Source organism: Cottoperca gobio, chromosome 16 (assembly GCF_900634415.1).
Source record: "Cottoperca gobio chromosome 16, fCotGob3.1, whole genome shotgun sequence".
In the NCBI taxonomy this organism is placed as follows: Eukaryota; Metazoa; Chordata; class Actinopteri; order Perciformes; family Bovichtidae; genus Cottoperca; species Cottoperca gobio.
Window position 1 is genome coordinate 16,961,864 of NC_041370.1, and position 22,111 is coordinate 16,983,974.

A 22,111-nucleotide genomic window follows, 5' to 3' on the forward strand; every position below is an offset into this window, starting at 1 on the left:
CGAGATCCGTGCCTCCACCTGGGTTTCAGATCTGGGAAAAGACAGAATCAGTTGAGTGTCATCTGCATAGCTGTGGTAGGAGAAACTGTGAGAGTGAATGACAGAGCCAATTGAGTTGGTGTACAGTGAAAAGAGGAGAGGCCCCAGGACAGAGCCCTGAGGTACCCTGGTGGTGATTTGACAGGGGTCCGACAGAGCCCTCTCCAAGTTACCCTGTAGGTGCGATCCTTTATGTAGGATGCGAGCAAGGAGAGAGCAGAGCCTGAGACTCCAAGTTCTTGGAGGGTGTGGAGGAGGATCTGGTGGTTCACTGTGTCAAACGCAGCAGAAAGGTCAGAAAGGTCTAGAAGGATGACAACACCAGAGTGACAACACCAGATGACAACAACAGAGACTCTCCTGTCACCCAGGGATCCAACGCACTCGAGGGGTGCTAAAGCAGAGATTCTGGTGGGCCACTCTGGAAGAGGACACGCAGGAATTCGTCAACGCATGTCCAGTCTGCAATCAAACCTTCCCATCGGGCTCCTGCTGGTCTCCTGCAACCTCTGCGAGTTCCCCATCATCCCTGGTAACATATCTCCCTTGACTTTGTTACCGGTCTGCCACCGTCCAACGGACACACTGTCATCCTGACGGTGGTAGATCGATTCAGTAAGATAGCTCATTTCGTGCCTCTGCTCAAACTCCCGTCGGCCAAGGAGATGGCAGAACTTATGCTTCTCCAAGTTTTCCGCCTCCATGGGTTGGCGGTTGACGTGGTCTCTGATTGGGGACCCCAGTTTACCTCAGTGTTCTGGAGGGAATTCCAGACTGCACACTCATTGGGGCCATGGTTAGTCTTTTGTCTGGCTTCCATCACCTGTCCAATGGGCAGACGGAGAGGAAGAGCCAAGAAATGGAGACTGCTCTGCGGTGCATGGTATCCAAACACTCCGCGTCCTGGTCGAAACAACTTCTATGGGTGGAATAGTGGTCAGCTCCGCCACAGATTTTTCACCTTTCCAGTGCGCCTACGGTTTCCAACCTCCATTATTTCCAGCCCTGGAGAGAGAGGTATTCTTCCCGTCCGTCCAAGCTTTCATTCGCTGATCCAGGCCAGGAGTACCCTCCTCCACTCGCCCAACTGTTACGCCACTTCGGCTAACCGCCACGGCACTAAGGCACCCCCCTATCAGGTGGGCCAGAAGGTTTGACTATCCACTCAAGACATTCCATTACGGGTGGAATGTAAGAAGTTGGCGCCAAGGTTTATCGGGCCCTTTGAAATTCTGAAGATCATCAACCCCGTGGCAGTAAAACTCAGGCTACCCCGTGCCATGCTCTAAGATCAAGCCGGTTTGGGAGAGTCTGCTGGTTCCAGCTGCTCCACCTCCACTACCTCCTCGGTTCATCGATGGCGGTCTCACCTACACGTTTCGCCGCCTGCTCTGTTCCCGTCACCGCGGGAGAGGCCTCCAGTATTTGGTGGACTGGGAGGGGTACTTGAATGACTGCATTACATTTAAAATGTTATTACTCTTTTAGATGGCTCATGTTAAACAATACGGATTCAGTCAGAGAGTACCAGAGCTGCTTGTAAACAGTATAAAAGACTAGTGCTTCCTTACATTCATTCTGCCTCGGCAGAAATGTTGCTCACATTTTACACGATCATTAATATCCTCTGCTGCAGTGTTTCACCGAGTGCGGGACTCGCCATGAACTGCATTCACACCAAAGGCTACACAGGCTGTGGCAGTGGGGGACGCAGGGGATACTGTAAAAAAAAAAAAACTGGCCAGCAGTGAAAAGTTGAACCAGAATAAACTTTTGGAGAAACACAAACCGGCATCACGCTGCGGAGGCCAATCACTTAACCGGCGATCAATGGGCAATTTACTATAAGTGACACAACCACAACACAGCCCTGCGCAGCTGCGCTAATCACCCCAACGCCTGATGTGATGTGAAAGCAGCCTCTCCACACAGTCACGGAGAAAGTGAAGTGAAGTGAAGACACTTACCACGGTACCAGTTACAAACAGGCTTAGTATTAGGGAACGACACGCTAACGTGGGGACGGATTTGGTTTATTTGAAGCTATTGTTCTGCAAATAAATTATTATACCTACTTGAAGCTAATGTACTTACAAGATTCTTGTTGTTCCTTTTCTAGATGTCTGAAACCCAGAAATAACACTAATGATTATTGCAGAATGTCAGCTTTAATTTGAAGGTACTGAGCATTGTCAGTGGACTCATCTACAGCTAAGCCTACACATGGTGCCTTATGAAGGGCTTCATCCAGCTGGGCTAGCACATCCTGGGTGAATATTTCACTTTTCTTTGTGGCTCATGATGCTGACATAGGTATTTGCTTTATTTTGTCACAAAGCTCTTCTTTTTGTTTTCCCTTAAGTAAAGTTTCAGCTACTGCACTCATGCACTCCTTGACAGCCATCAGTAAATGTTTTTTTGTGTTTACCCAAAATCCAAGCAACTCTGAGGAAACATTCATTAGCATGCTATTGGGCAGTGAATGAATGGGTCAGGATCCTGGTGGATTGATCATATGCTCTGAGCCCTCGGTTCAGACTTGAGTGGATATGTTTGGTCAAAAACGTTGTGCTTTGTCTCATAGTGGCGTTTCACATTGCCACTTTTAATAGATGGCTTAACTTGCATGCAATTGGTCTGTGAGTTTCCTGAACTGCTAAACCAGTGCCGTAAAAACGAGAAAAGCTGCGCCGGTTAAAATAGAAGTGTTGTTCATAAAAATAGCCTAAAATATTTACCTGGCTAAATCAGCTGATTTAAAACCCATCTTTGTTGGGGAACTTCATTTGAAAGATTTGTGAACTATGAAAGAATGTAATACTGCTGTACAGCATTAGATTAATGTAATAGATGTATATAGAGTGTTATACAAACTATACTGAATGTGCATTGGTTGTCTTGCCTGTTTTATCTATGTCAGTTTGACTAATTTATTTTCCGTCTTTGTTTTAGCTGTTTTAACTTTTAAATGCACTGTAAGGCGACCTTGGGTGTCCTGAAAGGCGCCTCTAAATAAAATGTATTATTATTATTATTATTATTATTATTATTATTATTATTATTATTATTATTAGAACTATTGTTTTCCAGATTGAAGTTCCTCCCGAATAGGTCCTGTCCACTATTCCTATTACTAGTCCTAACCTCATTTTCCCCACTAGATGGTGCACATCACAACAAGTTCAAGGGCTGATAAAAAAGTGATCATCAGTTATCATGGACAACGATTCAGTAGTAATACACGTGGAACCAATACATCCTGCAAATTAATCATTATGTGACGTATATTGCAGAAGAAATCAGAATAATGTTGGCTTCCCCAGTAAGAACACTGCACTGATCCTACTGAGAATTGACCCTTTGACACCACCTCTGGTCTGGTGTGTCACACCCTTTGGATTATCAGTCATGCAAAAATAGTGAGGTTTCAAGGCTTAAAGTTTTGGTGTGGGCAAATAAAAAGATTAACATCTCTGAAAGTTTGCAATGTGTTGCCAGAGTAAGCTTTACATACCATTTTACACAAACACTATGAAACAATTTGTGTACATATTGGATGGAGAAAAAAATGCAGTGGACTTGTAGAGAATTTATAATGTTGAGTATTTGTTGACACTTTGTCAGAAAAATGTTCATTGAACTTAAAATACTTTCTTGGCTGTAGTTTGAGGTGTTTCTGTACTAGATTGCATTACATGAACTCTTGTTCTCCAAGCCATACTATCTACTTGACATTTGTGTCATGATCTTGGTTTCTGTTTCCTGTTTTATTTTAAAATGTTCCCTTCCCCTTGTGTCATGTCTGGTATTAGTTCCTGCCCTTGTGTTTTCTGCCTTTCTCCCCAGGTGTGTCTCGTTCCCTCATTTAGTGTCTGTGTATATATCCCTGCCTGTCTCAGTGTTTTTTGTTGGATTGTGATTCATGTTAGTTACCTGCCCGTGTCTGCCCGTGTCTGCCCGTGTCTGCCCGTGTCAGGTAATCATGGATAAGATGTTATTTTCCCAATTTATGTGGAAGTCCATGTTTATCTTTCGTCGTAGAACAGATGAGTGAGTTTCTCATTCATGCATCAAGTTGAGTTAAGCAAGAAAAATATTATTATAGAGGGAAGGTCAGAGATTTTTGAACCTTTTAAAAACTCAGTGCTCTTGGTAGTAATCGAATTACCAATATCTGACCATCACTGTGTGTTTTTTGATGCTAACCTAATCAATTTTAACAAAGACCAAAAGTGAGACGGTAGTCAAAAAAAGAATACTAGATAACACAGCAGAGGAAACATTCTCTAACATCATGAGATCATATGAGCCATGCTCAGACTGTTACTTAAATTTCATGGTTGAAAATCTAAACAACACCTTGTCATCTACCCTGGATACTGTTGCTCCATTAAAGGTAAAAAAAGAAATCAACTGACAGAATCTCCCCATGGTTAAACAACAGCAATGTTACTCAGAGTAAGAGGACTTGTAAAGCAGCTAAACAAAGATGGAGGAAAACTAAGCTCACAGTTAACTACAATATCTACAAAAAATCCATGGCTGCCTATGGTAAAGCAATGCAGCTGGCTAGAAAGGATTACTTTTCTGAGATTATCACAGAGAACGTTGGAAATTCTAGAATACTATTCTCAACTATTAACCAGCTACTTAACACTTCCCCCACCCCTCCGCAGTCCTCTGCATCAAAGTGACCGACTCGATTACTGTAATGCACTCTTTACCGGCCTCCCAAAAAAAACAACGGAGAGACTTTAGCTCATCCAAAACGCTGCAGCGAGGCTGCTGACTAGAACCAAGAGGAGAGACCACATCAGTCCAGTGTTGGCTGCTCTACACTGGCTTGCAGTAACTTTTAGAATTGACTTTAAGGTCCTCCTTCTTGTATACAAAGCCCTAAACGGAACCGCATCAAGTTACACTGCAAACTCTCTAATAAACTATGTGCCCCCAAGAACATTACGATCATCCACTACTTGTTTATTAAATGTTCCCAGAAACATCCAAAAGAAAATCGGATGTAGCCTTTAGCAATTATGCACCAAAGCTATGGAACATTTTACCTGCAGACATTAGACATCAATATCTTCAAAAGTAAACTGAAGACATATCTCTTTACTTTAGCCTTTTAATGGTGATATTTTATATCTTTTATTTTTGCCTTTTAATGGTGATATTTTATACAATCTTTAATGCTGCTACTTTATGCCATTTTAAACTAATTTCAATGCTTTTATTAAAGCTGCTATTTTATCTCTTAACTATTAGCCTTTTCCACATTTACTAATGCTATTTTTTAATGCTTTAATGGGAGGCCGTCCCGGAGGACTGACTGAATTGAGTGCTTGATGAGAGGACCATGGTGTGTAAATATGTGATTTCTAATGCTATTTTTAATGCTATTTCACATTTACATCCACATTGTGATTATTGTACTGTAAATGCTCTGTATAATTTTGTACTAATGTTTTATGTTTTTGCTGTAAAGCACTTTGGGCTGCAACTCTTGTATGAAAGGTGCTATGCAAATAAAGTTTATTATTAGTATTATTATTATGTATTAAGAAAACAAATCAACAGGGTCTAATAATAATTTTAAAATAATTTTAAAAATGTACAGAAACTAATAATTTTTCCCACCCCAAAATTAACTGAAGAATAACCTTCATAAGAGAGTATTGTCAGCAAAATAAATGTTTATACAATATTTACTAATACTGTCACTGATATTATTGTTGTCTTGTATGTCTTTTTTCTTTCTTGGTGTAGCCTGATTATTTTAATGTTACCTTTGTCTATCTGTGTAAACTTAATATAAGTGTTAGATTTACAAACCTGTGTGTGTGTGTGTGTGTGTGTGTGTGTGTGTGTGTGGAAGCGTAGAAGCATAGAAGCACAGGTTCAGGAAATCCATGTGAATCAATCAGTTCTTGTATTTGCCTTGAGCCCTGTTCCTATTGGCTGGAATATCAGGGGGTGGGGTGGTTAGTGGCAAGATAAAAGGAGCAAATATCCCTTGTCCTTTAACACACAAACACACTCCCCACGTGCCTGGCTGTCTGTCCGTCTGTTTGTGTACGCTAAAGAAGAGGACAGTATCCACAATCTGAAGCTCTCACTTGAAAATGTAAGTACGCGCGCACACACACATATGTGTAATCCTATTTGAGATAAGGCTAAGGATAAGGGTTCTGCCACTCAACAAGGGAAAGACACATGCAGGGTTGTTGAATGGCTAGCCACTGGTGTACAGAACAAGGGGGCAATGTTTATCTTTTATTGTGTCATTTGAATAAGCATATGTAATTTGTATGGGAATATGTTTAAAGATTTTGCTATATTCTAATGAATGTATTGTTGTAGGACTGCAACAGGTTTATTCTTCAATCCAATGTATGGCATCTTCCAACAAATAGGCTAAACATTAATCTTTCCCTTATTCATTAAGTTGTATGTGAAGGACATCTTGATTAGACTTATAGCTTATACAACCGTCCTTTTGCATTTTATTACGGTCTATACAAATAGCCTATAAACTTGTATTGGATGTGAAAATTATTTTGCTGCGAAGCTTTTCTGTTCACATAAATCAATAAAGTGAAAGGAAAACAAACTAATCAGACTGGCTTAATGAAAATAATAACAATAAATGTATACATTAAAATTGTGCAAGCTTATACAAACTCCGTCACAGAGCATGGCTTAGGCTGAGTGTGTGTGTGTTTGTCTCTGTGTGTGTGTGTGTGTGTGTGTGTATATGAAAGCCATATTAATAGGAATAACTCACCAGGGCTACCAACCCACCATTGTAAATGTGTCCTAAAAGTGGAATGGGATTGCATGAGGCATAGAATATTATAACTAAAATAAACTGTTTTAAAAATAGCAACCCAGCAACAGTTTTTTTTGTAAATTGTTTGTTCTTTTGTTGAACTTCTTGACAATGCAACACATATGTGGTTTCTACACACATTGATATTGATATTGAAATTGACTGCAACTTTCCAAAGCAATAACTCCTTAGCCCCTATAATTTCAGTGAATCAGTAATAACTGGTAGTTCATTAATTTACCCAAAATTATTTGGCTCGTATTAAACATCATAAAAAACGTTCACGTATGAAAAATCATGCCAAGAATGTAATGTCATGTATGTTATATATGTGATTTTGAGCTACCAGTTTTTCCGCCTGCTTTATTCTATCACAGTCTGAGTAAATTGGATTAAAATACATTTGGTTTATTCTAGAAAAAAGCGAAGGATGAAAAGGGTGGCTCAACCTCCCAACTGGCATATACAACTATACTGGCTCATAGTATGCTATTTCCTCTAGGAAAAAAAGATTTGTAAAAGCGTTCTGATATGAAAGTGTGTTCAAAGATTTGTAAATGTCATATGAATATGAAAATATGTTTTAACAATTCAAGAGTGTCTATACAGATTTGTAAGCAATACTTTGTGACTTTATTTCCATAACCTCACTTGGCGGCATAAAACGGGTTAATGTTTACAATGATCTTTGACCTAAGTAAAAGTAACAATACCACACTGTAACAATACTCTGTTACAAGTAAAAATCCTGCATTAAAAATTTTACTTAAGTAAAAGTATTTGCATCAAAATATACTTAAAGCAGAAAAAGTCAAAGTAGTCATTATGCAGACTGGCCCATTTCAGAACAGAGTTTTTTTTACAGTGTGGTATTGTTGCTTTCACTTAGGTCAAAGATCATTGTAAACATTTACCCATTTTATGATGCCAAGTGAGGTTATGGAAATAAAGTCACACTTACTTACACTGAAAACGTGTAAATTGTGTACCAGTTTCAACATAAACTGTTTGATTGTCCCTATACATTTTAGAACTAGGTAGCTGCAAACAAAGTAATCTCTTCAGGGTGTCAGAATACACATTCAGTGTAAGTAAGTGTTACTATTTCTATAACCTCACATGGCATCATAAAACGGGTTAATGTTTACAATGATCTTTTACCTAAGTAAAAGTAACAATACCACACTGTAACAATACTCTGTTACAAGTAAAACTCCTGCATTCAAAATCTTACTTAAGTAAAAGTATTTGCATCAAAATATACTTAAAGCAGAAACATAAAAGTAGTCATTATGCAGACTGGCCCATATCAGAATAATAGATATGATGGTATTAAATTATAATTATTGATGCATTAAATGTACAGCTATTTAAGCTGTACCATATGTAAGCTGGTAAAGGTGGGGCTAAATTTAACTATTTTATATACTACTGGGAAGCTTAACCAATAAAAAATATATCAGAATGTATTAGTGGCAGTAGTGATTTATAGTTTGTATTAGCAATTATATTTGCAAAGTAACTAGTAACTAAAGCTGTCAAATAAATGTAGTGGACTAACAAGTACAATATTTCCCTCTGAGATGTAGTGAAGTATGAAGTGGCATAAAATGAAAATACTCAAAGTACAAGTACCTAACTTGTAAATAGTGCTTGAGAAATTAAGTGTTTCTGTGCTGTGTTCCAGTGTTACCATGGATGCAGCAGAGTTTCGCCGCAGAGGGAAGGAGATGGTAGACTATGTAGCCGACTACCTGGAGAACATCGAACAGCGACCAGTCTACCCAGATGTGGAACCGGGGTATCTCCGTTCATTGATCCCTACTGAGGCACCACTGGAGCCTGAGAAATACGATGACATTCTTGCAGATGTGGAGAGGATTATAATGCCGGGGGTGAGTTCATACTTATGTTGACTTGTTGCAACAGTTGATTTAAAAGCAAGGGCAAGTTATTTTTTTAGAAGCATTTATTTTTATGTGTTGAAATGTTCTTTACATCCGCAATCTGTATCAATAAATCAAATGCTCTGACAAAAAGATTAGCCTGTAATTAGCCCGTCTAATAATTTCGTCCGGCCCTCATGAAATGATTGGATGGTCTACCTACTTGCCTACCTGCCTACCTTTCGACCTGCCTACCTTTCTACCTTCCTACCTTCCTACCTGTCTTCCTGTCTACCTGTCTACATTTCTACCTGTATACCTGCCTAGGTGTGCGCAGTCTACCCGTGAACTCATTGAGGTAGTTGGATATGGTTAGCGATGCGCTCCTCTCCCCAACGCTTTCTCGTGAACTCGTCCTTCAGCAGAAGTCAGGAAGTGCGCGTTCATGTATTTTGGGGGAGTGGCTTTGGAGGGAGGCCTGCATGGAGTGGCTGGGATTTTTTTAGGACCTTAGGATTTTTAGGATCTTACTCTTTCACTGGTTTCTAATTTTGGCAACCACAAACTAAGGTCTTCAGATTAATTAGGTATTAAACTTTACTGCAAGGTCAAGTAAACTCTCTCACTGATGAAAAACAATAGTTTTTACAGAAAGAGAACTAATTACTGCTTGGCCTCACAGTGAAAATGCACTACAGGCTAAAAACATACAAACTCAAAGCTTACATAAAAATGGTTAGATGAGATACTAAATATGATAAATTGCTATAACATGCATTTTTATTTTTTTCCAGGTCACACACTGGCATAGCCCATACTTCTATGCCTACTTTCCATCTGCTAGCTCATACCCTGCCATCTTGGCCGACATGCTGTGTACAGGCATTGGCTGTATTGGATTCTCCTGGGTAACAGACTTAGACTCAGTTTTTCTATGTTTAGTTCATATTCATATTCAAAAAAATTGATTGTTTTTGGGTGTGTTTTTTCAGGCTGCCAGCCCAGCCTGTACAGAGCTGGAGACAGTGATGTTAGATTGGCTGGGGAAGATGCTGAACCTGCCGGAGACTTTTATAGCTGGGACTCATGGCCACGGAGGAGGTGTAATCCAGGTTAATATCTTTTGTGTGTGCACAAATGTCCTCAGGCAGTCCAAGGAGTCAAAACTAATTCTGCTCACTTTTATACTCTTTCCTGGTTTGAAACAAGCGAAGTGAAAAAAATGATAGGCTTAAAGGAACAAGGACTCACAACTGAGCGCTCCTGAAACCATATTCATGAGTAATTTGTGTACTATTGATTTGTCGTCTTTTTCTCTCGATGGGTGACACCAGCTGAAAATTGCCTTTTAATGTGTCATTCACAGGCAGACAGCGATGACGGTGCTGGGATTGCTAAATATAGTTAATAGTTTAGTGTTCCATTGACAGAAGTGCAGCAGCAGAGGATACTATCTATAATGTGTGTGTGTGTGTGCGTGTATATGTTTGTGGGATGTGGAGTAGTGGAGCATGAGAGTGCACTCTGATGACAGATCATTTCATGCCTCTCCTATTGTGACCACCTGGGCGTGAGGGTGTGTGTGCGTGTGTGTTTCTGTCTTGCCACTCTCCTTTTTTAAGTGCAGCCTACAAGCTCACTATGGCAACGAATGGGGCTCTTCTCGCTACAGCAGGGTTAATGAGTGTTGTGACAGCTCATTGCCAGCCTATTATTATAAACCTTATGTCAACACAAAGGGGAAATGGGGTTGTTTCAATAAGACCCTCTGGTGACCTTTTTACCCCTATGTGAGTCATTAGACTTTGGTGGCATAAAAAAGACAGTTTGCTTTTGATTAAAATAAATTAAGATTAAAGAGTTTGATTGACTGACTAAAACATTATAGTGTGTAATCATTATAAGATTGCTTCTGCATTAAAATGTTCTTTTAATGTCATCTTTAGCAGCGAATCATCACTTCTTATCCTTAAGAGCAATGGTTTTTCATTTTAGCTAGGAAAAGGGAACATTTGAGCCAGCTTTTAAGGTTTATTGTGATAAATGGTCTGCTGGATTACATTTGAAATGGAACAGGCTATACTTCACGATCACTGGTGGTAGGTCGGAGGAATGATTGTGAAGGAACTCTGTCACAATATTGGTGAACTCAAAAGCACGACTCCGAGATGGATGTAAAGTAACAACATAAAATACTTTACTGAAAACTAAGTACTAAACAATAGTGCTCATAAGGAGGATTTACAAACAATCAAATTATCAAATCAACGATCACCCTCTAAGAGGATATCAAAAATCTAAATACAAAACAAAGACTCTCACAATGAGGCACATGGAAAAAGCTAAACTTGACCAAACCTGACCTGATCACTCGACGAGACTCACGACACATGAACAAGTACGAACTGGCACAAGACAAGTGGGGGGGAACAGGACTATTTAAACATGAGGTGAGAGGGCACAGGTGGAAACAATCAGGGGCGGGGCAGACAATCACTCCAAGGAAGGAAGTAAAGGGATCTGGAAAGAGGGACAAGAGGCAAGTATAAAATAAAACAGGAAGTGCACGACGAGACTAGACATGAGTGAATCTAACTTCACAAAGTGCACAACCACAGACTAACATGAAACTAAACAAAAGCCTGACCTAAACATGAACATGAATACAGTTAACATAACTGACGAGACACAACGATGATGAGATCTGGCAGACTTTTACAAAGCAAGGACAGGAAGTACACTTTGGAAGCTTGAGGTTTGCTTGTTTTTGCATTTCAAACTGTTCTTTTATTTGTTTCAATTCCTATGAGCAAGTGCCATGTTATGTTATCACATCGATTTGTTCACCTTACTTCTTAATAATTGGCTTCATTTGACTTTGCCTCTGCATTCGTTTTGACATAAATGACATGGCCTTTACAAGCCCACTTGTCTGGTGAGGGATTTGTGGTTATTGATTAAATGATTTGAACATTTCATTGACTTTCTTGTGGTAATGCCCCAGATACCTTAGAAGACACGCTTCCCTTCATTATGTTGCCACAAACAATTGTCTCTGTATCAGGGTGACTGGGTGATGACCCAAGACACAGTTTCTAAATACAATGATTTTCTTCTCTCATGAGGATGTGGAGGTGTCACAGCATTCAAATCGGAGAGAATATCAAACAGCACAAAATGTTGATTTAATGTCCTGCTTTGTGTGTTTGTGTGTGTGTTTGCATATGGTTTGGATGTAATTGTATGTATGTATGCATCAATAAGAACACACACATTACAGACATACCAAAATGAGAAAGTTAATAGATTGTCTTATCATGTTTACAGCGTATCTGTCAATCAACATGGGCATGTTTACACGTACATTAACGTACTATTCAATCCACAACATTGGAGATGCATTGCTTTTCAACTTCCCTCTAATTCCTCCAACAGAGCACAGCCAGTGAAGCAACCCTGATGTCCATGCTTGCTGCCCGCTGTAAAGCGGTCCGCTACGTTCAGGCGTCCAACCCTGAAAAATCTCAGGGTGAAATCCTCTCCAAACTGGTGGCATACACCTCTGAGCAAGTAAGCACAAACAGATATTCCCTGATAGTCCTGTTTCATGCAGAGGCTAAGCTAACTCTGATTCTTAGAATATACTTTACACATACAGTCTTATTATTTACTATTTTCAGATCTCGGTAAAGGATTTTGTTTAAAAAAGGTCTTTAGCAATGTTTTTTTCATGAAACCTTACTGCTTGGCAAGATACCAGGTTTATATAAAATACACTTCTCTGCAAGTCTCGGCAAATATGTTGACCTCTGTAAATGGTCTTTTACTCAACAAGTTGTCCATGTGATCCCACGTTATCAAAGGTTACCTCAGTAACAGTGAAAGAGTTTTTCAGGGATTTAGTGAGACAGAGGGTCAAGGCAGTAGCAAGCTCTGATCAGGTTTAATACCAGCCTGACTGTGTGATTGGGTTAAGGAACCACCTGAGGGCCACACAGACCTTTACAGGGAGAGCAGTTTGTTGTGTTTCTATTGAAGAACACCGTCCTGATATCTAGGTGTACATGTCTAAAGTATGTACTGTATGTATTTCTTTACGCATGCTAAGCTATTGTACATAATCAGAATTATATCATTGAAGCTCTGAGGTTGAGGGGCATTCTTATCTAAAGATTCAACAACCACATAGGAGGAATCTATAACAGAGTTCAGTTACTATGAATATGAAATTGGAAGTTTTGCTAGGTTAATTTTCTTACCAAAAGCGGTAGGAGATTCAACTCACTTGCATTGCGTTTCTACAACATGTTGCATGTATTTGCTCCCAAGGCTCATTCCTCAGTGGAGCGTGCTTCTCTGATTGCTGGAGTGATCATGAAGAAGGTTCCCACAGACAACAGCTATGCTGTCGAAGGGAGCATGCTTAAGAAGATCCTGGAGCAGGACAAAGCAGCCGGACTCATCCCTTTCTATGTGAGAAAAGAACAAAATCAGCATCCATCCATCCAACCACAGAGCTAGGGCACACAGGCAGATACATACATCTCCAACATTAGATATATTTAATTTTCCCATTGAGTTACACACATCTGTGAAACTCTTACAACCACCTACACAACTGCTCACTGAGTTGACAGCTACGATGATACAAAGTGTGTGATGCTGCTGTGCACACACTGAGGCTTCTGCTGAAGGATAACATTGTTTGTGTTCAACCTGATGTATTTCTATCTGGTTAATGACAATAACCCCTGTCTCAGCCGGACCCACAGATCACTATCAGTGAACATATGGAGGCTGCAATGGTCCAGGAGCTCTGAACCATCTGCCATTTACAGAGTTACATTTGGATATAATTTATTTTATATAAAAGCAATATGGTACAGTAGCTTCATTGACTGCACATTTGTACATTTATACAAAATGAATAAGATCCAAACTGCCATCGTTGTTACAGTAAAAATAGAAAGGGGCACGGGTAACAAGGTACTTTATGGTGTTAATGATTTGTATGTTTGTATCTTTCAGTTCTGTGCGACCCTTGGCACCACGCCATCATGTGCTTTTGATCACATCACCGAGCTGGGGCCAATATGTGAGTCAAGCACGCAGCTGATTTTCTTTTGTTTTACGACAGGAAAAGAATTGTAAAGCTCGACTTTATTTGCTTCGCAACACAGACTTTGATACTTTAAAGAAGCATCAGAATGTTTTATAGGAGAATCCAGAATAAGGAGTCAGGGTGTATGTAAGAAGATCCTTTGTCCTGCAAGCAAGTTAGGCTATGCTTCTTTAGTGTGAATGAGAAACAAATAAACAACAAATTATGTCAGTTTTCCAAAAACTCAGTATTATCTTCCTTCAGTATTCAGTATTAACAATCCTCTTTTTCTGAAAACAAATGGCAAATCTATGTGGTCATAGTTATTATATCCCAGGGTGTTGAATGTTGATTGACAAAAGTAAATTTAAAGATGTTAATAACCTCTCTGTTTCTTGCGTGTTCCAGGTAAAGAGGAAAGTATGTGGATGCACATTGATGCAGCATATGCAGGGAGCGCATTCATCTGTCCGGAATTTAGGCCTTTGTTGAATGGCATTGAGGTGTGTAAAAATATACAAGCATTCATGTTCATACAGTGCACGAACACTATAATTCAATTAGTAACAGTGTTTCGGTAACACAGTTTTGACATGGTAGGATTTTAATCTTCCCACTATGTGCAGAACAGACTTAATATTGTTTTAGTGTGGTCCAAAATTTGAAGTGTGCATCCACCTGCACATGTTGCTGCTGAAGGACAAGACAGCCTATTTCTGTTCAATTGGTTGTAAAATATCTCTCATAGCGTCTATGAAAGGCAACACTAACTGCATGCTGATTATATCCGGCTGCTTTATTTCTGTTCGAAAATGTCATAACGTTAATGTCAAGGAGGAAGCATGCAAGAGTGAGTAATAGGCCGAACAATCGGCATTGGCGCAGGAGCATCAATCTGCCTTTTGAAGCTGCCAAAGAAGCTGTTGCTCCCCGAGCTGTGCAGAGACGTAGAGATAAGGACAGAGTAATTTCCTGAGGCAGCGTTAGACCTTTATATATCACTGTTTATTAGCCACACAAGTTCAAACAATGTTGGGGAGACAGAGAAATTGACTTGACTGTAAAGACCAACTGTTGTTGCAGCTCAAACTAGCTCTATTGGAACACGATTTTACATTTCCTAGTATTTTCTTTTAATGCATTTGGTGTCTGAATTTGAGGATCCTTTTATGAGGAAGTGGACAGGGGATTACTTATAATGTCCACTCTTTTAAACCACATGCAGTTATATATTGTAGAATACATATATTGTAGTTATAGTATATAACTTTGAAGCTTTACGAGATCAATGGAATTATTGGACGAGGACATGAAGACGGACCTCAGTCTTTTAGGATGAGAGTGCAGCCCTGCTGGAGGGTTGGTTGCTAGGATATGAGTGATGGGTGAGCAGGCAACCAGCCGCCTTTGAATCCGTCAGCCTGGCAACTGTCAGACAGGAGTCTGTCTCACATTGTCTCTCTTTGCTGTGTTATTGCATTTGTGGGGGGTAGAGAAAAGGATATTACAAAAGAGAGCCAACATAGAGATGAGAACAGATTACGATAGGTTTGTCTCTCTTTGAATAAACACTACCAGGAAAGGGTTACTTTCCTTGCGCTCTGCGAGGTGTTCCTCTTTTGCATTTCAAATAAATTGTGCCTGCTTTTGTCCGGATAATGCTGGTGTTGAAAAGGTTGTCTCTGCGTCAGTAATGGTAAATAAAGATGTTGTATTGTGTCAGTTTCTTTGGCCAACACACATTTTTCAAATGGTAGTACTTTTATGACCAATTATGGGAACTTCTTCTTAGTTCTTCCCAAAACAACATGCAGCAGTATATGCAGACTTCGCTGAAAGCCACTGATATTTCATACCCGTCATTCCAAAGAAAACATCAAAACAATGCGGCTTCATTACTATTTTCTTTTCTTGTTTCTTTTAAAGTTTGCAGACTCTTTCAACTTCAACCCACACAAATGGCTTTTAATCAACTTTGACTGCTCTACAATGTGGTAAGTTAAGCATGTCAATATAGTGTATTGTGTGTATTTTTCTTCTTCAATGATAAGTGTTCTTGTATTACTGATAACCATGCAAACATAATGAAGCAGTAGAGAATAGTGTTCAGAAAAGCACATATGGAACAATTAAAGAAACATTCAGATATTGAGTAATCTCTACTGGTGTAAATAATGTGACTCATGGTCACATAAAGTAACAATAAGTAATCCATTTAAAACCCATTTCCATCTACACCTCAATCATTTGCACAGTAAAAATAGAACTACGCCTCCCATCTGCCCCTTCTGTCAGCAGCAAACAAAACAAGACATGCTCTGCACAAGAGGGAAACTGAGGTGAATCAAACTCCGACATGTGGTTAAGGGAAGAGGTTCTTAAATCCTTTTTCCATCACCTCTGGCTCAGTCTGTCACTGCTGACATGATACCTATTGCCATTGAGATATCTTTCTGTCTTAGTGGTCTGTCACATACATAACTATAACTGTGTTACTTTATCTGTCAGTTTATCTTTACAAATTAGCAACAGATTTTGTTCAACAAACACCTTTTCATATTTATTCATAGAGATGTAGTGCAGCATATTTAGACACTGCAGAATGCGCCATACTGTCTCGAGCAGGGGTCACCAACCTTTTTGATACTGAGAGCTACTTCGTATTATTCAGCACCCTCGAAGGGCTACGTGTTTGATACAAACCTCCTGAATAACATAGTTGCACGGTTCACCTTTAATGATAATATCATCATTAATAAGTTAATCATAATAAATATTCATATGTGAAGAGACTGTCTGATCACATGTTAATTATTCCTCACAATGATTTATGGTAGGAAACAGGAACAGATATATTTAAACATGCAACATTATTTATTTATGTTCTCAATCTATTTCAACATTTGAAAGTCACAGTTATCACATCTCTGATATTTTTGTAAATCATTAACTGTCACATCTTCAAATCATATCCTGTTTGTACAAAGTTAGTGGTTTGTACAAACCCATTTGCCGTCGCCCCGCAAATGGGACATACACACCTTTGTTTTGCATATATATATTCCTCCCAATCATTGTAAAAATAGTTAGTTTGCTTTTCTGCCAGGTTTAGCGTAAAAAACGTACCTAGCGCCCCATCGTAGCTGCTCCCGCTAGCTTGTCTCAGCGAAGAGGGAAATGGGGATTTAGCTTGCGCGTGGAACTCTGACCCCAGACAGGGTCAGAGTTCTTATATACATAAAACATCTTTGTTTTTTAAATTCTATATTCAATACTGTCATTTTAAAATAATAATAATACTTCAAGTATTATTGATTTAAAAAAAGATCAAAACAATTAAATACACATTTTAGACGGAGCTCCATGGTGACTAGTGCTATTTAGAACATGCTCTGCGGGCAACTGACGCGGTGCCTGCGGGTGACCAAGCGCCCGCGGGCACAGTGTTGGCTACCCCTGGTCTAGAGCAGTACAACATACTAATAATGGTGTACTTCAGTAAAGGGTTAAGATTGACGTTGAATGTTTAATACATCAGGAACACTAAGCTGGTACTACATTTACTGTATGATATTATGTCAAATCTCTTTTAAAGCACCACATCATGTTCGACAAAGCTAAAACAACCATTTTTGTAAAAAGAAACGTGTACCTGTGATGTTAAAAACAACAACAGGGTGAAGGAGAGAGAGGCCATTATTGGAGCCTTCAAGATGGAACCACTCTACCTGAAACACGAAAACCAGGAGTCAGGTAGTCATTCACAGTATTTTAATCAATGATCACAGCGCAGGCTTTTGTGAGACAACTTATTAATTTTTGCAGTTCTATCCTTGCCGTGATGATTTCATTTTGTGACCTTATTTATAATACACCCCATTGACATCTTTGTATTGAAAATATCCAAATTCAAATGAATCGGACTTAACTTAAAAAAATTCCATAATATGATTCAGTATCTGTGTGTATGCGAGTACTGTGTGTGCTGGTGTACATGCTCCTAGCCTGCAGATGGGCTCAGAGCTGCACTGTAATTTGTCTGTCACACAAGCAGACATAAAGCTACCTCTCCCCACACTGAGACACCTTACAAAAGCCTTCAGCTCACACAATCTGGACTTCTCAATCTAATTAGTGGTTATTAGCAGCGGCTAACACGGACCTCCACTCTGTAGACATGAGCTATCTGTAGCCAGTGGCCTGTGTGGACTGACAGTGATTGTAATTAGTGAGATGTAGGGGGCGGGTGCCATTACAGCAACACCTGGACAGTGGAAGGCAATCACAAATACAACAGCTTTACAATAGATACTTTTCTGAATGTTAAATGTCAGAGCTTTGTTAGTTCTACTGTATAGGTGCGAGATGTTGTTCTCTCTAAGTCCACTATTTTACAATCATGAGAGATTGCTCTTATTTTCAGTATAATATTTTATTAGAATGTAATGACGTGAAGGCACACTGACCCTTAAATAGCTTGAAAAATCTGCTTTAACAATGTACAATATTAGTGTATGATGTGCCATTTTTAACTGAACTGATTATTCTTTCAACAGGGATAATCACAGATTATCGGGTAAATTGAATCATTATTTATTCAGTTCCCACAATTTGCAAGAAATCAAGTATTTCCAATAAGCTTCAAACTTGCAGAGGTCAAAGCTATAACCTACTCTCTTCCTCCTGTGTCCTGCAGCACTGGCAGATTCCACTCGGAAGAAGATTTCGCTCACTTAAGATGTGGTTTGTCTTCCGTATGTATGGGCTCCAAGGTCTGCAGGATCATATACGCAAGGTAGGAGAACAACTGAATGATCCACCATGTATCTTTCTCCTCAAACTCCTGGTTAAAATCCTAATAATTATAGATAGACTGATAGAGTTCAGTAAGTTCAGTTTATTGGTGGTGTTGATTTATGACGCTAGTATTTATTTATTTATTTCTACCAGTTAATAATGGTATAGTGTTTGTTTGCATGCATTACTGGACAAACGTACATGTATATAACAGTAAAGTGTTTAATTTCATGCGTAAAGTCTGTTGTAGGTACAGATTTGGGAAAATGGAGAATCATTCCACACAAAGTGTTAGCCATTGAAAAACCAACCATTTTCTATTGCCGATATCAGTGTGGTAATCCTGTAGTGTGATCAACTCATTTCAAATCCTGACTTCGTTATAAATGATTAAAAGATTAGCACAGTGCTGACAGTAGTGAGGAGTCTGGCTCCGCCTTTTCTTCCTCTCTGAGTCTCAGTCCTACGCAATCACTTCTGGAAAAAAAAACACTTCTGAGGATCACATAGGCCTCCTGGTCTTTATGTTAAATGCCATCCCCTTCCTCCATCCCTCGCCACAGCCCACATAATCCTCCTTACCTCTACGGTCCCTTCATTGCCCTCATCTCTGCCCAATCAGCATATCCTGTCAGTCATATATGTCTGGTCTGCCTCTTCTTTTTATAGCAACATTTCCCTACATTTCTCCTCCAATGCCCATCCATTTCACCTTGCTGTTTCTGTCTCCATGCTTCACTCTTGTATGCCTGTCTCTCCCCCCCCCCCCCCCCCCCCCCCCCCACTTCATATTTATCTTCCTCCCTTTAGTCTGTTCTGTCAATCAAATGAGCCTGTTTTGCGTTTACTTTCCATTTAAAATGAAGTGGCAGAAGCAGCAATACACCCTGCAGCCATAACCCATGACACACTACTCTACTGTACATCCGTCCTCTAGATTAGATAGAACAGTTTGAGTCTTGTGTTTGGTCCTTTGTAGCTAAAATCTTATTGGACAATACGTTGCCTACAAATGGAAATACAGCATGTGTGATGAGTTTCCTCTTTCTCAGTGGAAGAAAACTAATTTACTTTGTTGTCTATTATTCTCCCATGAGAAAATCAGTTGTAAAATTAAGAATTTTAATGACAAAGGCATGTGGAATATGAGTCAGATCTAGCATACAGTAATCAGCCAAGCAAATAATGAAGTCATTATGGTATATTGGCTTGTAAACACCTGAGTGATGGTGAATTACTGGCTGGGAATGAGGAAACAAGGTGGTGGTCAACCAGTTGGTCATTTAGGCCAGTGTTCGGCTTCATTAGAGAGGCAGGAAAGTTTGTACTTGTGTACTGTAATTGTGAGTGGATGCAGTGACGCACATTTAGAGCTTCACCATGTCTTTGATCAAAGGTGGACTGATGAGGTTGTTGGAGTATGTTTGATCTTGCGTTGCCATTTGTAAATTATTTAAAAGCATGAATAAAACAATGGCATTTCCTGGGAGCAGATTTTGATACAGACTATTTCATGGTTCCTCAGTCCTGATATAAAACTTGTTTGAACTGAGCCTCTGAGGCAGCGCTTCCTACCAGGAGGATTGCTATTTCTCAACATGCTCTTTTAATCCAATGTGTTTCGGTCATCGATAGTTACAGATGTTTACATTTAGTTCAGAGTAAGGGTGTTACACTGTAGAGAGGTGAAGACTCAGACTCTGAATCAGTGGGGAAAGTCCTCTGATCTGTATTGCTGAAAGCACTGTACCATTAAATGATACAGCACTGCCATCTAGTGAAAATCATAGAAGTTACACCCTTTAGTAGACTTGCAGAAGCCATAATAAATCAGGGCAACATAAATGTCAGGTTGTTTTTTTTTACCAGCAAATGCTCTGTTACAATTGATCAGTATAGTATGTAATATACATTGTATCAATAACCCCTCTCCCTTTCACTTGCTCCTTACATTTACAATGACGTTTATTTAACCCGAGGGAACATTAGACATTGTCAGATCTCTATTAGACTAATTAAAACATGTGGACATTAAGAGCAGTGCAAGTGTACTGTCATCTACATGCACAGTATATAATTGGGTATGTTTTAAAACACAGTGCATGAGTCACAGCACATAAGATATGTCTTCACTTTACAGCAAGTGGGCCTGGCCAAAGAGTTTGAGAGTCTAGTACGAGCAGACAACAGGTTTGAGATCTGTGCCAAGGTCATCATGGGATTGGTCTGCTTCAGGCTCAAGGTAACAACATTCAACATTAAAGAACTACATGCATTGATAAATCCAGTGTGGTCCCATACAAAATTGTACTATCCTGTAAAACCACTGTAGATAGAGCACAGTAGAGATGCCACCGCAGAAGTATTATTTAAACAAATCTTTCCTCTGTTTGTTAAATTGCTGTTTTCATTATCAGTGGAAAGATTAGATCTATAAGTTATATTAATAATCTTGAATACGGTTTATCAGAAGGTGATATACATATCATTTCTATATTGTACTGGCCCAGTCTTTCTTAAATACATTACCTGCTCTTCAAATGGCTAAAGAGGTCAAACTCAGCTACAGGTGAGTTTTGAAGGGAAGGGCGAGCTCTACATTAGCTTGTTTTTGCATGATGAGATATATGAGAAAGAAATGAAAAGTGTGAGTCATCTCCCCTTATTTGAATTTATGTAAATGCAGTAATCTTAAGTCATGGTATGATAAACAATGCAATTCTGAGTCAATATAGAGCTCCCAGTTAGCAAATATTATAAAAGACAACATGACTAATAGTTTAACCCAAGTGTCTAGGAGGCAAGACAAACATCTTGCCTATTGTAAATCCAAACAACGTGAGCTTGATTCCTTCCTTGCCCCCTCCTCTCAGGGCTCAAATGGGTTGAATGAACTCTTGCTGAAAAAGATCACCAAGAGCAGAGAGATCCACCTGGTGCCTTGCCACCTCTCCGGCCGCTTTGTCCTGCGCTTCGCCATCTGTGCACGCAGTACTGAGACAAGACACATCCAACAAGCATGGCGGCACATCACGCAGCTGTCCTTTGAGCTTTTGCAGGAGTCCCAGGAATGACCAAAAATGCTAGAAAAGGGCTTTCCATTCTGATGCCGAAAGGATGACCAAAGTTAGGACAAAAAAAATCTAAATTTCATGTTACAGATGTACAATGTCATAAAGGGAATGAATAATGCTTTCACAACTCATTTAGCAGTCAGGCTTATTTCTGTCTGCAGCCAAGTTATTCAGTCTAGTAAGCACTGTCATTGTTTTACTGATTAACCCAAATGTGTAGTAAAAGAAAGAATGCAGGTTCCAAATTTTACATTTTGCATCTGCAACTTCTCTCGCCAGTGACTTTGCTTTTATCTCTGTTTAATGATTATGTTACTGTCCTCATCATAATCACCTGCTGCAGACCTGTCTTTACTGTCTATGCGGCTTCTGTGTCTTCTAT

General features: G+C 39.5%; 1 protein-coding gene across 4 annotated transcripts; it reads left to right on the plus strand.

The window, feature by feature from the left end:
- Window positions 1-3,958: 3,958 nt before the first annotated feature.
- Window positions 3,959-22,111, plus strand: ddc (dopa decarboxylase). Of its 4 annotated transcripts, XM_029451656.1 has the most exons (15): window positions 5,354-5,401; window positions 5,923-6,166; window positions 8,559-8,766; window positions 9,552-9,665; window positions 9,750-9,869; window positions 12,193-12,327; window positions 13,087-13,230; window positions 13,786-13,852; window positions 14,267-14,361; window positions 15,785-15,852; window positions 17,535-17,611; window positions 18,415-18,434; window positions 18,555-18,653; window positions 20,796-20,897; window positions 21,529-22,111. In XM_029451656.1, the coding sequence occupies exons 3-15, from the start codon at window positions 8,566-8,568 to the stop codon at window positions 21,727-21,729; spliced, it is 1,443 nt and encodes a 480-aa protein (XP_029307516.1). In that variant the 5' UTR covers window positions 5,354-5,401; window positions 5,923-6,166; window positions 8,559-8,565; the 3' UTR covers window positions 21,730-22,111. The 4 variants fall into 4 exon arrangements, with proteins under 4 accessions (XP_029307514.1, XP_029307517.1, XP_029307516.1 ...); XM_029451654.1 differs by lacking the exons at window positions 5,354-5,401; window positions 5,923-6,166 and adding an exon at window positions 3,959-4,002 and having other exon boundaries at window positions 8,556-8,766; XM_029451657.1 differs by lacking the exons at window positions 5,354-5,401; window positions 5,923-6,166 and adding an exon at window positions 4,004-4,015.

Coding starts and splice junctions, on each gene's coding strand:
- ddc (XM_029451654.1), top strand. CDS start 3,962: ATGTTAGTTACCTGCCCGTGTCTGCCCGTGTCTGCCCGTGT. Junction 14,362..15,784: donor CTTTGTTGAATGGCATTGAG/GTGTGTAAAAAT, acceptor TTTCTTTTAAAG/TTTGCAGACTCTTTCAACTT. Junction 20,898..21,528: donor TGGTCTGCTTCAGGCTCAAG/GTAACAACATTC, acceptor CCCTCCTCTCAG/GGCTCAAATGGGTTGAATGA.